At 37.7% G+C, this 17,504-nt stretch overlaps 1 protein-coding gene across 6 annotated transcripts in view; it reads left to right on the forward strand.

Moving 5' to 3' along the window:
• LOC131246431 (serine carboxypeptidase-like 13) overlaps window positions 1-15,429 on the forward strand; it is a 101,914-nt gene extending 86,485 nt beyond the window's left edge. For 5 of the 6 annotated variants that reach the window (XM_058246554.1, XM_058246557.1, XM_058246552.1 and 2 more), the window contains 5 exons: window positions 2,224-2,295; window positions 4,468-4,586; window positions 4,793-4,906; window positions 5,325-5,370; window positions 15,216-15,429. In XM_058246554.1, the coding sequence (XP_058102537.1) occupies window positions 2,224-2,295; window positions 4,468-4,586; window positions 4,793-4,906; window positions 5,325-5,370; window positions 15,216-15,299 (435 nt within the window). In that variant the 3' untranslated portion in view covers window positions 15,300-15,429. The remainder of the gene's footprint in view (window positions 1-2,223; window positions 2,296-4,467; window positions 4,587-4,792; window positions 4,907-5,324; window positions 5,371-15,215) is intronic. The other variant, XM_058246553.1, reaches the window with a different exon arrangement.
• Window positions 15,430-17,504: the final 2,075 nt, after the last annotated feature.

The raw sequence follows: 17,504 nt of genomic DNA on the forward strand, positions 1-17,504 counted from the left end.
GCATGTTGCTGTACATCTGAGCCACATATGTGGTAATAACGATTTGATTTTGTAGCATAATTTTCCATGTGTTTCTAGACTCTTCTCACGATATGGACCACACATCTTGTAGTATTCATTGATATCTTTGAAACAAGTGATCGCACGTCTCAAATAGATATCTAACCATTAAGATCTTGTACGTTGAAGTTCGTGTGTCGCTGCACATCCGAGCACCATAATGGTAATAATGATTTGACTTTATGGCCAAGTTTTTTAGGTGTTTCTAGCCTTCTTTTGACACGTGGACTACACATCTTGTAGTATTCATCGATAACTTCAAAATAAGTTTTTACTTAGAGCAGAGATTGAAGTGTTGAGATCTTGGAGGTCAAAGTTGGTATGCTGTTGCACATCTATGCCACATGTGCAGTGATAATGATTTGACTTTGTGGCCCAATTTTTAAAGTATTTTTACTCTCCTTTCAAGATGTGGACTGCACATCTTATAGTACTCATTAATATCCTTGGAACAAGTAGTCGCATATCCCTAATGGAGATTGGAGCCCTGAGATTAAGGTATTCCATAATGGTGGCCATAATGGCTACCACCATTACCTTTATGATAGGGGGTGTAACAGCCGTTACGGAGGCTATAATGGTTGTTAGGATCTTATTTTTTTATTTTATTTTTTTCTATTAAAGACAAAACCCAAAAAAACCTATATTACGTCGATAATGGATTGTTATGAGGTCGTTACGGCCTTTACAGGGGGCATAACGGGCCATTATAGAGACTGTAACGGCTTTTACGAGTCATTTTTTTTCATGACAGCCGTTATGACCTTTACAACCCCATAACACGGTAGCCACTGTTACCTTCATGTAATGACCCTTACGGTACACTATGCTTGAGATCTTAATAGTCAAATTTAGTATTGTGCTACACATCTAGGCCACATATGCGGTAATAAATATTCCACTTTGTCATCTAGTTTCCAAGGTTTTCTGGTCTACTTTCAAGATGTGGACTGCACAACTTGTCATACTCATTTATACCTTAGAAAAGTACTCGCACATCTTGAACGGAGATTTGACCCCTGAGATTTTGGACATACAAACTTGTATCGTCACACATGCTATTAAAAAAAAAAGAAGTGAAATCTAATGTTAGCTATTCGTGGCACATTTTTTAAGTCTTTTTATCTCCTTTGGGAGATCTGAACCTTCCATGACATCGAGTGCTTTGAGCTCTATGAAATCAAGGGTCACTCGCCCAGATCGAGGCATGAATCGCAACAGAAATGGATGTTCAAAATGACATGTTCCTTCAATGGCCAACATCTCTTCATTTATTTTTCATATTTAGGAAATTTTGGGTCTGAATGAGTCTCTTGATGTGTTCTTTGAGATGGTCCAATTGGATTGGACCAAACTTGACCAGATCCAGCCAAATGAGATTGTGGCCATTCAATCTTGTTTTCAATAGATCCAATTCAATTCAAGTCAGATTGGGCTAAAAATCATTCTCTAGTCCAATGAATACCTACTAAGCAAATCTGATGATTCGAAATGACCAAATGGTGGCCCAATCAAGGAGATGTAGGCCATGAATATCTAGGCTTGTTGCATGGCAAGATCAAAGGATCACTTATTAGAATCAACCCAATATCTGAGAAATCTTGATTGGCATGAGACACCACATATCTGAGCTATTCATTAGATATCTTATGCAGATCTTGCATGTGCGTCCAATTGACCTTTGATGTCTCTTCATCTGCAATTCACCATTGAACGTCCTAAAATAGTGAGGGTTAAAACTGATAAATTGGGTGACATTCTCCTGTTGGAGTGCATAAGGAAAAAAGTATTAAAATTTTATTGACTGGGCATAAGTGTGTCAAATTTAGTAGTATGGCAATAGCAAGTTTTGTCTCATACTTTATAAAATATAGAAATTTAAACAATACGAAAAATATAACAAATTGCTAATTTTCAGACATTTGTGTTTTGTATTTAGGAAACAAGTTTTTGTTAAAAAAATGCTTATTTTCAGATATTAAGACTTTTTTTCGATAAATTACCAATAAAATTTTCAGTACTTGTAAGTACTAAAATTTAGCACTTAATTTAATTTTCAAACCTTATTTTCAATTGACCAAATGACACTTTAAATTAAATTTCAGAGCTTAATTTTCAGTTTATCAAGCTACACCTAAGGAAATATTGCTACAAAATATGCAGGAGAGCAGTTATAAATTTGTGGATATATGGGCAAACAAGAAGCAAGTGAGGGAGGCTATCCACGTCCAAAAGGTATCATCTCTTTCGAATAATATTCAACTTTTCACCACAACCAATATGAGTAACTTATCAGGTGGTACCACTGTTAACATATCTGGGCCAAAAATCAAGCTATCTAATGCAATCCACGTGGGCTCTTCTATCTCGATGAGATGAGGACCAAACATATTCCTCTATCTTGGAAAAATTTGTTCTTTATAATTTTGAGCTTTTGTGGGGTTATTCTTATCATTTTATTCTTTACTACTTAGGACATTATAAGGTTTTTATAGTTTTAATTAATCAAGGGTAGTTGTGATTAACACACAAATAACCAAGATTAGTTAAGATTATTCTATAAACACTATGTTTGAGAGATCTTAAGATGCTTTTGAAATTTTAAAAGGAAAATTTTATTTTCGCTTCTATTTAGAGAGAGAGAGAGAGAGAGAGAGAGAGAGAGAGAGAGAGAGAGAGAGAGAGAGAGAGGAATGCGATTCCTCTTTTTCGCTCTTTTTGAGATTGGGTTCGATAGTTGCTCAAGATGCTCGCAAATCCTTGATCTTTGAGGTTTTCAACAGTCCATGCAAGAGCCACTCATTGAATTCAGAATCCTCACCACAAGAGGCCGCATTGTGGATTTGTCAGAGCTAGGTTTGCTCGTAGGGTTTTTGATGGATTACTAGATTCGTGGTTAGATTGGCATAGAGAGATTGCCACAAATTCACCCACAAGTATTGACAAATTGCCAGATCCATTTCTTGCTCATCCAAAGTGTTTGTTAAAGCATTGAAACGTTATCTTGCTTAATCCAAGCTATGACCATCCCTCCATCTTTATTTCCATTTTCTCTCCCTTGCAAATCTCTACTACATCATCCCTATCTTGGCCATTCTCTACCTAATTACAACCATAAAAGGACACGTATGATGAAAACCACAATCAACTCCTATCATCAGTTTCCACTCAATTTCCATTCAATAGCCATGATGACCCAATCAAATTACACCCTTCTCAAAACCCAAACCAAATCTTCCCAATTAAAAACTCACCCAACACAAGCTATCATACCAAACCCATAGATCATATGTTTCATTGGTGCCCCTGGTTCAAAGCTGTGGAAGATGGAAACCTATTGCGAAAGACAAGGAGATTGAGTCTAAAACATACGACGATAAGTAGAGCTATTGCCAAGTGCATTGCACATCTTCGCAATCAAAGAGTTGGTAGGTTTGACCATGATTCCAATGGCTCATGTCGCTTTCTATTGTGTATAAACAAGCATAAGAATTTCAATATCGTGAGTGATACCACATAGCCCAGAGCTTCGAGTGTTTTCTTGTGAGTGATGATATGCATGCCCGCCATTCATATTGATGAGGTGAATCCTGAAAAGAATGTGATCTTTGACAAGGCACACGTCAAGTATCATGATATTGAGGGAGAACCAATCTATGTATTACTACCATGACAATGTGGATTTGTTTTGAGTCTCAAAACGTCATAGGAGACCCAATCTTTGATTTAGAGTTGATTGAGTTGCCAAGCATCTTCAGAGATTCAATTTATGATTTTTATGACAAGGATGCCGACAATGAGTTTGTGTATGTGGATGACGACGAGGATTTGGTGTTTCACAAGAGCTTCTTAATGTTGGATCAATCTAAGTTGGAAGAGCTTCCCATGTTAGTTGCACATAACCTTGGAAGAAAAACAAAAATGAGATGGATTTTATAAGAAAGAACCCTATCCTTCCTCCAATCACTAAGAAATAAAATTGACACTTGATTGGCATGGTATAGCCCAGTCAAATCGACTCAATTTATTCATTTATTTTATATGTTTTAATTATCACCTAGTTACTGATGCCGCAATAGTTCTACTGTAATCATTCATCATGATCTAAGCCTTATCCCAACTAATTGAGGTCAGCTACACGAATGTCATTCATTCTAGGTTCGTGATAAAAGTTTCACAATGTAAGTTTCAAAAACAAACAAAATATAGAAAAACCTTTTACACTTGGTAATTTTAATACCAATACGAACCCAATTATCATTTGCAAGAGTATATTGTTATACTTCATGAATAAAATGATAAGGTTGTATAGATGTTCTTGATAAGGTATACTGCTCTTTAACTACTTTTAGTTTTACTTGTTACTGTTACCATTCTGTTTCATGAATACTTGTTACTGTCACATAGGATACTGTTGGAGAATGGCAAATGAATAGTAAAAAGTTCAACCTTACACATGATGTTTTTGACTCAATTGGGTATCATTTAAGCCTCACTACCAAGGGATATAGAGCACTAATTTACAGGTACATCCATTTTCATTTCCTTGTTGTATCTAGACTATTAGATTTTAATTGTCAGCCCACATGATATCTATCTTGCTTCTTTATTCTTACTGACAAAATCTATTATATTCCATGACACATGAATAATATTTTTCACGTGTTGGCACAAACCAGGAAAATCTTGACCGAACAATGAATTAATGGAAATAACCTTGTTTTCATTACAGTGGTGATCATGATTTTGTGGCAACTTTCCTTGGGACAGAAGCTTGGATAAGATACCTCAATTTCTCCATAGTCCATGAATGGCACTCTTGGATGGTAGATGGCCAAGTCGGAGGGTCAGTTTCACTTTGTCTTTTTCTTTTTTTCTTTTTCTTTTTTAAATAAAATATTTTTTCATTCCTAAATAAAGATTTTACAAGAGAGCTTTCGGGTGGACCTATCAACAAAAAATGATAGGCCCACCTATACTGAGAAAAGAAAGATAGGCTCCAAGGAAAGATTAACTCTCCCTCAAAGTCGGAGGGTTAGTTTCACTTCTTAATTCCTTTCTTTCATTTCTTGGAAATTTTACTAGAAGGTTCACTTTATAAAAGAAACAAAAATAATAGAGAAAAACACCTATGCATGCACTTTTCTTCTTGACCTTCACTTTTGTATTTACATGGATATCATTACACGCCCCTTTTGTTTCCAACTTATATGTATATACAAGTTCGTTATTAAGTGTTGTAATTTCAATTATTCAATGTATAGATTCACAAGACAATATGCCAATGATCTGACGTATGCCACAGTGAAGGTAAGAGTATTGAAAACTTTTCTTTTATTGATGCTATAGTTTTGAATTTTTATGACATTATGAGGTGATGGTAGTTTTTTTTTTTTTGGAAAATCAGCATATATATTCATAGGATTTGTAAGTACAGCTGTGTGAGTATAGACAACATTTTTTGGGAGGGCCTGCCAAGATGATGCTAAATCATTTGCTTCAAATATTAGGCACTCTTTGGTAGACATCTAAAAATTATGAGTTCGTCTCATCTTTAGTTAACAAGAATTGTGTATTAGAGATCTTGATCTCTAATACATAATAAGTTATACAAAATGTAATTATGTATTAGAGACAAAGATCATTACTATTTACTAAAATGAGATGAACTTAGTTTTAGGCATCTACCAAAGATAGACTGTTGATATAATGTACAATATGATGGTGGATTGTGCCTCAAACTAACAAGTACGGTCATGACTTTTCAGTCATTTGTATGGTTCAGAGAATAAAAAACAACATAGATCAGCATCCAGTGGAAAGTAGTGCCTTAGGTCATACGGCTAGGATCTCTCAGTTGGATTCTTAAATGCAGTCCATTCAGGTAACGTGGATTCTTGATTAATGAACTTTACATCCTTCACCCAAGGAACTCAATTGTGTACTTACTGTTATATTCATGAATACAATATATATATATATATATATATATATATATATATATATATAGAGAGAGAGAGAGAGAGAGAGAGAGAGAGAGAGAGAGTACCGCTCCGAATTTTCACGGCCAGAGTTTATACTCGTGCCCGAGAAAACCAGATGTTAATAATGTAAAACTTGGATGCTTTAGAGATCGCATCTTATAATTGTTATAGATCACATCCATATACATTCAAGAAGATAACATTTACAAGAATAAAATTAATTATATTCCTTATTCCAAAATCAAGTAAATCATTAGTGCTCTCACAATGGAGCTTATTATAAGTTCTGAGTTACGTAGCGGAATTACAAAGAAAATAAACCATAAATGATTTTCCTAATCTATTCAGTAAAGTCTTCTACCAGGGTCTGGTCTTCTGGGTCCTCGACATATACGTCACCTACAACATCTGTACGATTGAAAGAGGGTTGACGCCCTATTCATGGTGATGGTTATCCTTTAATATTAACAGTAATTCAAGAGATTCATAAAACAATGTAAAGGTTCTGATACATCCCATACTCCACAACTATAAGAGGTATCAATATACACAAACAATCTACATGAGATGCATGTCTAGTAAAGTATATGCGGTTCATCACCCTTAGCGATCACCACAATGTGGAATAAGATTAGAGTTATCCGACTCGCCTCGCATCCCATACTACGGAGATTCATCAGCGTGTCCCACGTTTAACATGGATTTATGCGGTTATCTTAAGACAAACACAACACATGACCAGGTAAATCATGCAACCCTGATTGGAGTGACTAATTGCAACAACCAACCCCCAAAAGAAAAGAATTGATGTAACACGTATATATAACGATTTACATATACCAACTGGTGCACCATCACCCATGAAACATGGAATTACATGTTGCTCCAGGTTCGCTACCGAAAAGGCATTACGTCCACGATATTTATTCGATCGCTAGAAGAGGGATACCCGACATAGTACTTGCACCAAGATAGAAACCCTTGAGCTATGTGAGTTTAGGAATATCAAGACACCTGCCCGAGCCTTTAAGGTAAATAAGAGACGAGTGACACTGACCAGCTCAAATAAGAGGTGAGTGACGAAGGTCAACTCAAATAAGAGACAAGTGGCAAAGGCCAACTCAAATAAGAGTAAAGGCAAGAGCAAGGCTCGTATCCATAGCCCCACATGAATTCAGGAAGACTCCTTGCAATGAACATCATGTCACAATCCCAAAAGGGTCAATAATTGTTGATGACAATTTAAACGAAAACAGAGAGAAAGTCATGATAATCTGAGAATAGGTAAAAGACCTGAAAAATAGCACGCAAAGGCGAGATAAAATGCATCAACTCAATTAAAGTAAGCTTAAAGGATAAAACCCTCATGTTTGGTTATCTTGCTTGTCTATTACCAGTGTTGGACGTCAGGGACACCATATAGCCCAACTTTATCCTAATTCAAATGTTTTGAACTTGTTAAAATTAAGTTAAGTCCTGACTCATAATAGCGTTAGCTCTAACTAAATCAAATGGAAATCTCGATTGAGGTATGATTGAATGTGTTGTATGCTTATGTGTTTTGTCTAGTGACCGTGAATTTCAGTGTGTTCTTCCATCGAGTCAGCTCTGTTTACCATGGTGGAATTCTCGACTACCATTGTTATGAAAAGAAAATGTGAAAGTCTAGAAAGTAAAAGGAGGAAATCAGCTCGAACCTAACATGAGCTTGAGCAGCAACTCTCCTTTGCTTCCTATTTTTTCCTCTCTCATTTCTTTCTCTCTCTCTCTCTCTATCTTTCCTTTCCTTCATCTTTCCTTTCTTTCTCTCTCTCTTGTATTCTTCTTCCTTTCTTTCTTTCTTCTTTTTCTGTTTCAGGACACAACCAGCCTAGGGCTGGAACTCGACACAAACTGGCTGGCTGCGCAACCCAGTCAGCGAAAGGATCTCTCTCTATTTTTCCCTCTCTTTTCTTTCTTGCTTTTTCTTTCTTTCTCCTTCTCTCTCTCTCTCTCTCTCTCTCTCTCTCTCTCTCTCTCTTTCTCTTTCTCTTTTCCTTTCTTCTTTTCCTTTTCTTTTTTTGCGTTTTTCCTCCAAACACTAGAGGAGACGTCTTCTTATAGAGCTGCAGCCTTTCGGAAACTTCCTGTGAAACTCTTTACGTACCCCTGTTTCCTCAGGCTTTCGCAACAGTCCTTTATGCGGCCCTGATGAGTGGGGATATGGCACTGGTCAGACTCATTTGATCCGTTTGGGTGAGGTCTCTTTGAAGGGAGGCCACTCAAGAAACGACTCTGATCTCTGGCCCGTCGGATTCGTGTCCTGATCACACCACTTCCTTGAGGCTTTCGAAAAACTTGCAAACGTGATGCTCAGAGGATTAGTTTGCATAAACGTGGAGTATATTGAATTCCCTTCCTCTCAACGTCTCTTTGGGATGGCGTGAGCCTAGTCGGAAGGGCCTTTTCTCTATTTTGGATGGTCCGGATTTGTTCGGATGCCCACCGTTAAGTTCTCTTACGTATGGAGTTCGAAACAGCACCGACTTCCTTTTGTGTTGCTTGCAAAAAAATTTTGGACGAGAATGCATCCGGTTTTTCGTGTCGAGTTGTGAGTGAAAACTATTGGGGCTTAGTCGGCTACGTCCTAAGAACACTCTATATGGTTTAGATCGCTCTAAATAGTCGTGATGGTGGGCCACACTGATTCACAACCGACTGCTGTCTACTAATATTGCAGTTCAGAGGTCCTCTTTCGACCAGTGATCACATGTACAACCATGTACAGTTTCTCATGAGATTACTTGGGTTTAGGACGGTTTCGTCTGGGCTACCTGATGGACAATTTGGATTGGCCATCCAATCTATGATGGTGGGCCTAGCACGGCCCAGCGGACCCTGTCCATTACTTGCGTAAGGCAGGAGGACTCTACCTCTCTCGTTTTCGAATTGCGTCATTTCTTACTTAGTGCGCTACTGGTGCACATGCATTGTGCACATGCATTGTAGGTGGGGTCCACTTGTGATGTTCGCGAGCGAATTTGCTCTGTTTATATGAAGGAAAATGTCCCCCCTACGGCTACTTACAAGGTTTCTTCACTCAATGGACACCAAAATAACGGCTATAGGCTGATTCATCGATCCGACCACTTTTATGGTGAGCTAAGGGTTGAAATTCGTCTTGTATGGTTAATTTAGGATAATTAGGCATGGTATAAAGTTTCCAATTAAACGGATAGAGAAAACTACGTGATCTAGGATTCGGTGTATAGGTCAGTGGCATTTTCATAATTATTGCTAATCTAAGAGCTTTTCGAAATCTAATGGTTCTACATGGTTGTGGCCACATTTCTAAGTAATTCTTATTAAAGAACTTTGTCCAAATCCTTATGGATGAAGGATCATATATCGATTTAGTTCAAGGGAATGTACATGTACTAACCCATGTGATTAACGGTTGGATGACCTAATTTATAGATGGCAGCTATTCTCAAGGGTTAGATTTGCTAATTTACTTAAGGGAAGTACACAAGTCAAGTCTCATGATGGATAGTCTAGTCTTTAAAATCAATGGTCAGATGGCTTGATCTATGAATGTAGATCATTCCCAATGGTTAGATTCATGTAGGGGAATAGATGTAAGATTAGGGTGGTTAGATTAACATCGTACACATGTACATGTTAAGTTAAATTTCATGGTAGCACTCGAGAACTTTCAATACTTGGGTATTAAAAAGTTTGGGGTGTTACAATCTACTCCTCTTAAACAAAATTTCGTCCCCAAAATTTATTTATTTGTTTCATCTGCACTGATCCGTTATGTTTAATATTTCACTATATTCCTCGTGAGGTAGATGTATATGTCCAGGTAGGTGTGTAATAGGCTGCATGAAAATCAGGACGCTACAATCTACCCCCCTTAAATAAAAATCTCGACCCCGAGATTGGATAATTGGATCAAACCGTTTATGCCTTGCTTGGATATGCTTTCGTAAATCCTTGGTCCCGATTATTCTAAATCCTTAGGAAAAATCTTCATTTCAATCTAGAAGCTAGATATCCTAACCGGACTAGACAACAATGGATAGGCCAAATCGTCCATTCATTATTACAACTAAACTTTAGTGTCGTCCTTTATATGAATGTTATATATTACCAAGATCGTTTTATATTTATAGTCTGTCACTCCCAGAATTTTAATTTATGATCCATACATCCAATTTATTTGAAATTTGGATCTTAAGCTCCTGATTTATTCTTGAGACTCCAGAAAAATCCACAAGGCAACATCCCCTGATTTATGGGGTGTTTCACCCTTGTGAGTTGTATAAAAGGTTATTGTCCAGCAGCACTTCCTACTGATTTTTGCTATTGCAATATTTATATAAAATTTTGTGTTGATCCGATTGGGTTGAAATTTTAGGGACCTAAATGAATTACAAGAAAAGTTTCAAAATTTTTCGATACGTCCACTTACTGTCATTATTGGGGATATCGCAACATGTTAGAATTCCATTGGAATAGTTGGGAAATTCTGGAAATAATTGGAAAATCTCTATTCTCATAAGGGAAAACTTGTTCTTCTTGATTGTGATCTTATTTAAGGACAACCTTTAGTTCAAGAAAAGTTTATCCAGAAATTTGGGGATTTATTATGGGGGGTACTTATATTCATGGTTTCTAAATTCCACGTCTAACCCGATGTTTCTAATGGGAACCTAAATATGGGTTTCTAATTTCTCAGCTTCCTAATTCCTTTGAGAATTCAGTTGAACATATGTATCTAATTCATCATATGTCCTAGTCGCGTAAAACTTAAGATGGTCCACTCCACTCAGGCCTAGTTAATCTCATTCTCATGCTTTGATACCAATTGTATTCATGGTTTTTAAATTCCACGTCTAACCCGATGTTTCTAATGGGGAACCTAAATATGGGTTTCTAATTTCTCAGCTTCCTAATTCCTTTGAGAATTCAGTTGAACATATGTATCTAATTCATTATATGTCCTAGTCGCGTAAAACTTAAGATGGTCCACTCCGCTCAGGCCCAGTTAATCTCATTCTCATGCTTTGATACCAATTATAACACCCTGAATTTTCACGGCTAGAGTTTATACTCATGCTCGAGAAAACTGGGTGTTAATAATGTAAAACTTGGATGCTTTAGAGATCTCATCTTATAATTGTTATAGATCACATCCAGATATATTCAAGAAGGTAACATTCACAAGAATAAAATTAACTATATTCCTTATTCCAAAATCAAGTAAATCATCAATGCTCTCACAATGGGAGCTTATTACAAGTTCTGAGTTGCGTAACGGAATTATAAAGAAAATAAACCATAAACTAATTTTCCTAGTCTATTCAGTAAAGTCTTCTGCCAGGGTCTGGTCTTCTGGGTCCTTGACCTGTACGTCACCTGCAACATCTGTACAGTTGGGAGAGGGTTAACGCCCTACTCATAGTGATAGTTATCCTTTAAGATTAACAGTAATTCAAGGATTCATAAAATAATGTAAATTAAGGTTCTAATACGTCCCGTACTCCACAACTACAAGAGGTATCAATATGCACAAACAATCTATATGAGATGCATGCCTAGCAAAGTATATACAGTTCATCACCCTTAGCGATCGCCACAATGTGGAATACGATTAGAGTTATCCGACTCCCCCCGCATCCCATACTACGGAGATTCGTCAGCATGTCCCAAGTTTAACATGGATTTATACAGTTATCACAAGACGGATACAACACATGACCAGGTGAATCATGCAACCCTGATTGGAGCGATTAATTGCGACAACCAACCCCCAAAAGAAAAGAATTGATGTAACACGTATCTATAATGATTTATATACACCAATTGGTGCACCATCACCCGTGAAACATGGAATTATGTGTCGCCCTAGGCACGCTACTGAAAACATATTTCGTCTACGATATTTATTCAATTGCTAGAAGAGGGATACCTAACATAGTACTTGCACCAAGAGAGAAACCCTTGAGCTATGGGAGTTTAGGAATATCAAGACACCTGCCCGAGCCTTTAAGGTAAATAAGAGATGAGTGGCATTGACCAGCTTAAATAAGAGGCGAGTGACGAAGGTCAACTCAAATAAGAGACGAGTGGCAAAGGCCAACTCAAATAAGATTAAAAGTAAGAGCAAGGCTCGTATCCATAGCCCCACATGAATTCAGGAAGACTCCTTGCAATGGACATCATGTCATAATCTCAAAAGGGCCAATAATTGTTGATGACAATTTAAACAAAAACAGAGAGAAAGTCATGGTAATATGAGAACAGGTAAAAGACATGAAAAATGGCACGTAAAGTCATGAAGACTCCTTCTCCTTCTCTTTCTTTCTCTATCTCTTTCTCTTTTCCTTTCTTCTTTTCCTTTTCTTTTCTTGCATTTTTTCCTCCAAACACTAGAGGAGACATCTTCTTATAGAGGTGCAACCTTCCGGAATCTTCCTACGAAACTCTTTACGTACCCCTGTTTCCTTAAGCTTTCGCAACAGTCCTGCGTGCGGCCCTGATAAGTGGGGATATGGCACTGGTCGGACTCATTTGATCTGTTTAGTTGAGGTCTCTTTGAAGGGAGGCCACTTAAGAAACGACTTTGATCTCTGGCCCATCGGATTCGTGTCCTAATCACGCCACTTCCTTAAGGCTTCTGAAAAACTCACGGACGTGATACTCGGAGGATTAGTTTGCATAAAGCGTGATATATATTGAATTCCCTTCCTCTTAACATCTCTTTTGGATGGCGTGGGCCTGGTCGGAAGGGCCTTTTCTCCATTTTGGATGGTCTAAATTTGTTTGGATGCCCACCATTAGGTTTTCTTACGCAAGGAGTTCGAAACAACACCGACTTCCTTTTGCGTTGCTTGCAGACGAATTCTGGATGAGAATGCGTTAGGTTTTTCGTGTCGGGGTGGGAGTGAAAACTGTTGGGGCTCAGTCGGCTACGTCCTAAGAACACTCTATACGGTTCAGATCACTCTACATAGTCGCGATGGTGGGCCACACTAATTCACAACCGACTGTTGTCTACTAATATTGCAGTTCAGAGGTCCTCTTTCGACCGGTGATCGCATGTACATCCATGTACAATTTCTCATGAGATTACTTGGGTTTAGGACGGTTTCGTCTGGGCTACCTGATGGACAATTTGGATTGGCCATCCAATCTATGATGGTGGGCCCAGCACGGCCCAGTGGACCTTGTCCGTTACTTGCGTGTGGCGAGAGGACTCTACCTCTCTCATTTTCGAATTGCGTCGGGTTAAACTCTGTTTGACCCGATTTCTTACTTAATGTGCTTCTAGTGCGCATGTGTTGTAGGTGGGGTCCACTCGTGATGTTCACGAGCGAATTCGCTCCATTTATATGAAGGGAAAAGTCCCTCTACGGCTGCTTACGAGGTTTCTTCACTCAATGGACACCAAAATCAACGGATATAGGCCGATTCATTTATCTGGGCACTTTTATGGTGATCTAAGGGTTGAAATTCATCATGTACGGTTAATTTAAGATAATTAGGCATGGTATAAAGGGAACCATGTGATCTAGAATTCAGTGTATAGGTCAATGTCATTTTCATAATTATTGTTAATCTAAGAGCTTTGCGAAATCTAATGGTCCTGCATGGTCGTGGCCACATTTCTAAGTAATTCTTATTAAAGAACTTATGTCAATTATTGCTAATCTAAGAGCTTTGCGAAATCTAATGGTCCTACATGGTCGTGGCTACATTTCTAAGTAATTCTTATTAAAGAACTTATGTCCAAATCCTTATGGATGAAGGATCATACGTCAATTTAGTTCAAGGGAATGTACATGTACTAACCCACATGATTAACGGTCGGATGACCTGATTTATAGATGGCAGCTATTTCAAGGGTTAGATTCTCTAATTTACTTAAGGGAAGTACTCAAGTCAAGTCTCTTGATGGACAACCTAGTCTTTAAAATCAACGGTCAGATGGCTTGATCTATGAATGTAGATCATCCCCAATGGTTTGATTCGTGTCAGGGAATAGATGTAAGGTTAAGGTGGTTAGATTAGCATCGTACACATGTACATGTTAAGTTAAATTTTATGGTAACACTTGAGAACTTTCAATACTCGGGTATTGAAAAGTTCAGGGTGTTATAGAGAGAGAGAGAGAGAGAGAGAGAGAGGCAAACATGTTCATAGGGGCCCCTTATGGAGTGAAAAACAAGTAAGAAGAAATAAAACGCTCAATTCACTACAAATAATTTATTTTTGAACAAAATGATAATTAATTCCAATTTCCTTCATCCGGGCATGAAGCAATTGATTAGCAGCCACATATGTTGCACATAGATCATCACAATAGAGTTGTAAAGGTTGGCAAAGGAAGATGTATTGGTTATGAATAATAAACCAAACCAAGAGAAGATGTGCTACACAATTGAAAGTTTAAGGTGCACCTAGGCAAGGAATGCAGGTTCTTAGCTTTGTGCATCCATTTGTAGGATGCTTCGTAGAGTAGATTGGATGTGTAACCACATGTTCCCGGTCTAACACATTACACTTGTGATTTTGTGCTCTCATTGTTGATCCCAATTAAGCTTGTACAAAGGAGGGTTGTGTTGGGTTGATAACCATTGTCAAACTTATGCCATAACTTCCATCATGAATCCAAATAATAAAGCTTACATAATGGTGGTAGTGATGGTGGTGGTGGTGGTGAAATATTTCATTACTTGCATTGTATGTATGGTATTTGAATGCTATAAACTCATTTTAGATATAATTTACCTCTTTTTACAGCCAACACATGGTTTTGACTCCTTTAAAATGAAATTTAATTATGTATAGTTGTTTTCTCTTTCGCAATATTTTAAATTTTATATATGTAAACATGTCTTTTAATATCCTAAAGTTTCACTAAAAAATTCCACCATTTTTCAATGTTTCCCTGTCCCTAGTCGTCGATACCTAACAATTGATCTTCTTTTGCTTCTCTTGTCCTTCATTTTATTAAATGATAACACTATATTTAAAAGGAGATAATTATTTGCATTATTGTTGTAATTGAATTTTTACCAACACTTAGTCATTTAAAGTAAATTAATTTTATATATCATTGTTTAATTAAGACTAAACTTTCATTTATTATGTTTGTCTGGTTTTGTGTGATTATTCATATAGGGGGCAGGCCATTCAGCGCCCGAGTATAAGCCAAAAGAGTGTTTTGTCATGTTTTACCGGTGGATCTCTTCGCTTCCCCTATGATTACTTGAAAACATATGTAATAAGTTCTTTACTGGAAAGCTATGGGACTTTCATGGTAATGTCTAGGGTGATTAAATGTATTTGGTAATATGTCGAATGAAATGTTAATGCATGCCCACCTCCAACTAAAGATTGGAATTGGTTATTGTGTGCCCTCCTAAGAGGCAAGCCACAACATTGAGACCCTTTATATGACAGGGGTTTGGATATGAAACTAAAAATAAAATTAAAATTAAAAATTAAAAAATTAAGCATGGCCAATATGATAATATTTAAATTGTATTCATTAATGTTTTTTTCTTGGAAATGGTAATGCGTATTTATTTATTTATTTGTTAAGGAGAAATACATTGTTAATGTGCTTCACGAAAGCCATTAACACACCCCATTCATATATTTCTAAAGAGAGACCCGATGGGAGAGGTGGGATGTTGGACGGAAGTTCGGCGTTGTCGTCCATGGAGCAATTCCATCTCTCCCCATTCTCTCTTCGTAGCCAACATCCCTTTCGGCTGCTCTGAAGGAGACATCAGACCCCTGTTTGTAAAGTTTGGTGACATATCAGATATCTTCATTCCGAGACTCCAAAACTCGGAGAGGAACAAGGGTTTCAGCTTCGTCATATTCAAACAAAGAGATATTGCAGCTGCGGCCATGGCAAGACTCCAAGGTTTCAACCTGATGGGCCAATCCATCTTTATTCAACACATTCATCAGTAGAGAAGCTATGTCATCACCAAAGCCCAATCCCCAAACCCCCTATCCCGCCCCCAATTCCGATCCACCATCCAACCATCTCCGAGCCTTCAAGCCATCAACCCACTGGGCCTTCATGCCATCAACCCATATGCAATGATCCCAATGTTGTGTTTTTTAGAATAAAAATAAATTTCAAAAATAAAAGTTATTTTTATAAAGTAAATAAATATATTAATTATTTAAACTTTCCATAAATAGTGTGTATAGCCAGTCGATAAGAGAAGGGGTTTTGCTTATGCAACCAGGGTTCAAATCTCCTCGAGGATAGTGCGAAGCACCGTCCGTGCACTCGCGCGCATGGCGTGGGCTGTAGGGTTACTTGGGTGCTTTTTGGCGCTTTATTAGGCGTACTTAGCACTTCACACGTTTGCATCGTCGTAAGGAGCAATAAGAGCCTTAGTCTTTTTGGCGCACGGTTCAAATTTTTTGGGCCATGATACCCTGATGTTTTATTACCTTTTTTGTTGATTGAGAGTAATTGTGGCATGATTGTACATGTGGCACTTATGCCATGTGTCGCTTATGTGGATACAGTTTTTCCTGTTGGATAACTGCTTCTGTCTGAATGGATACAGAAATAACTGTCATAGGACAAAGAGTCATGTCCTTTCATGGAAGGCAATTATTTGCTGTGAATGGGTATGGATTTCTCGAAGAGGCACTTTAGCACCTCTTCAGGAAGAAATCCATAACCTTTCAATTAATATTAATCCTAGATACTATAATCTAGAAGATAATACTCTTAATCCTTGAGATTATATCATCTTTTGTGCAATTACTCTCGATCTTATCTCTTGCTGAATTTTTTTTGAACGTCTTAAGGCATATCAGTGTCAAAACTAGAGATATGTTCAACACTTAAATGTGCAAATTTTCGTATTGAAAATCGGATTGAGAGTTCATTGTATCATGAAGACAATTTACAGATTTTCTTCATTTGCACTTGCTGGAAATTCCAGAAAAAGGGCAGCAAATCTGTCTTGAGAAATTGACTGTTCAAGTCGAGCCTTGAACCTGATAGATCTGATCGTTTCGTTATCATTTTCTTCTATCCTCCGTTGTGTACAAGAAACTCTTATATTTCTAACACCCAACCCTCCCCTACAACAATCCATATATAGGGGACTCTCCCTATCCGTGTTCCACCTTGGATCCCCCAACTTACGGAGGAAAGATCTAGAAAATGCCTTTATTGGTGATGCAGCTGATTCTAGCCTCTCAGTCCCTACCCTACTTAACTCTTTGAGATCTCTCCATTCAGTGCTTCTAGGGTGGAAGTAGCCAGAATATTGGAACATTCCTACCTCATTTCCTTAGCTTTTGAGCGAGATTCTCTCCTTCGTAAGGGAGTTGGTCTCATCTCCGTCTTCCCCTGGGTGCCCTTAGCAGTCTCCACTAATAGAGGTAAATGGATCCAAATATGAGGGATTCCTCTTCACGCTTGGA

This window comes from Magnolia sinica, chromosome 5 (assembly GCF_029962835.1).
Source record: "Magnolia sinica isolate HGM2019 chromosome 5, MsV1, whole genome shotgun sequence".
Taxonomy (NCBI): domain Eukaryota; kingdom Viridiplantae; phylum Streptophyta; class Magnoliopsida; order Magnoliales; family Magnoliaceae; genus Magnolia; species Magnolia sinica.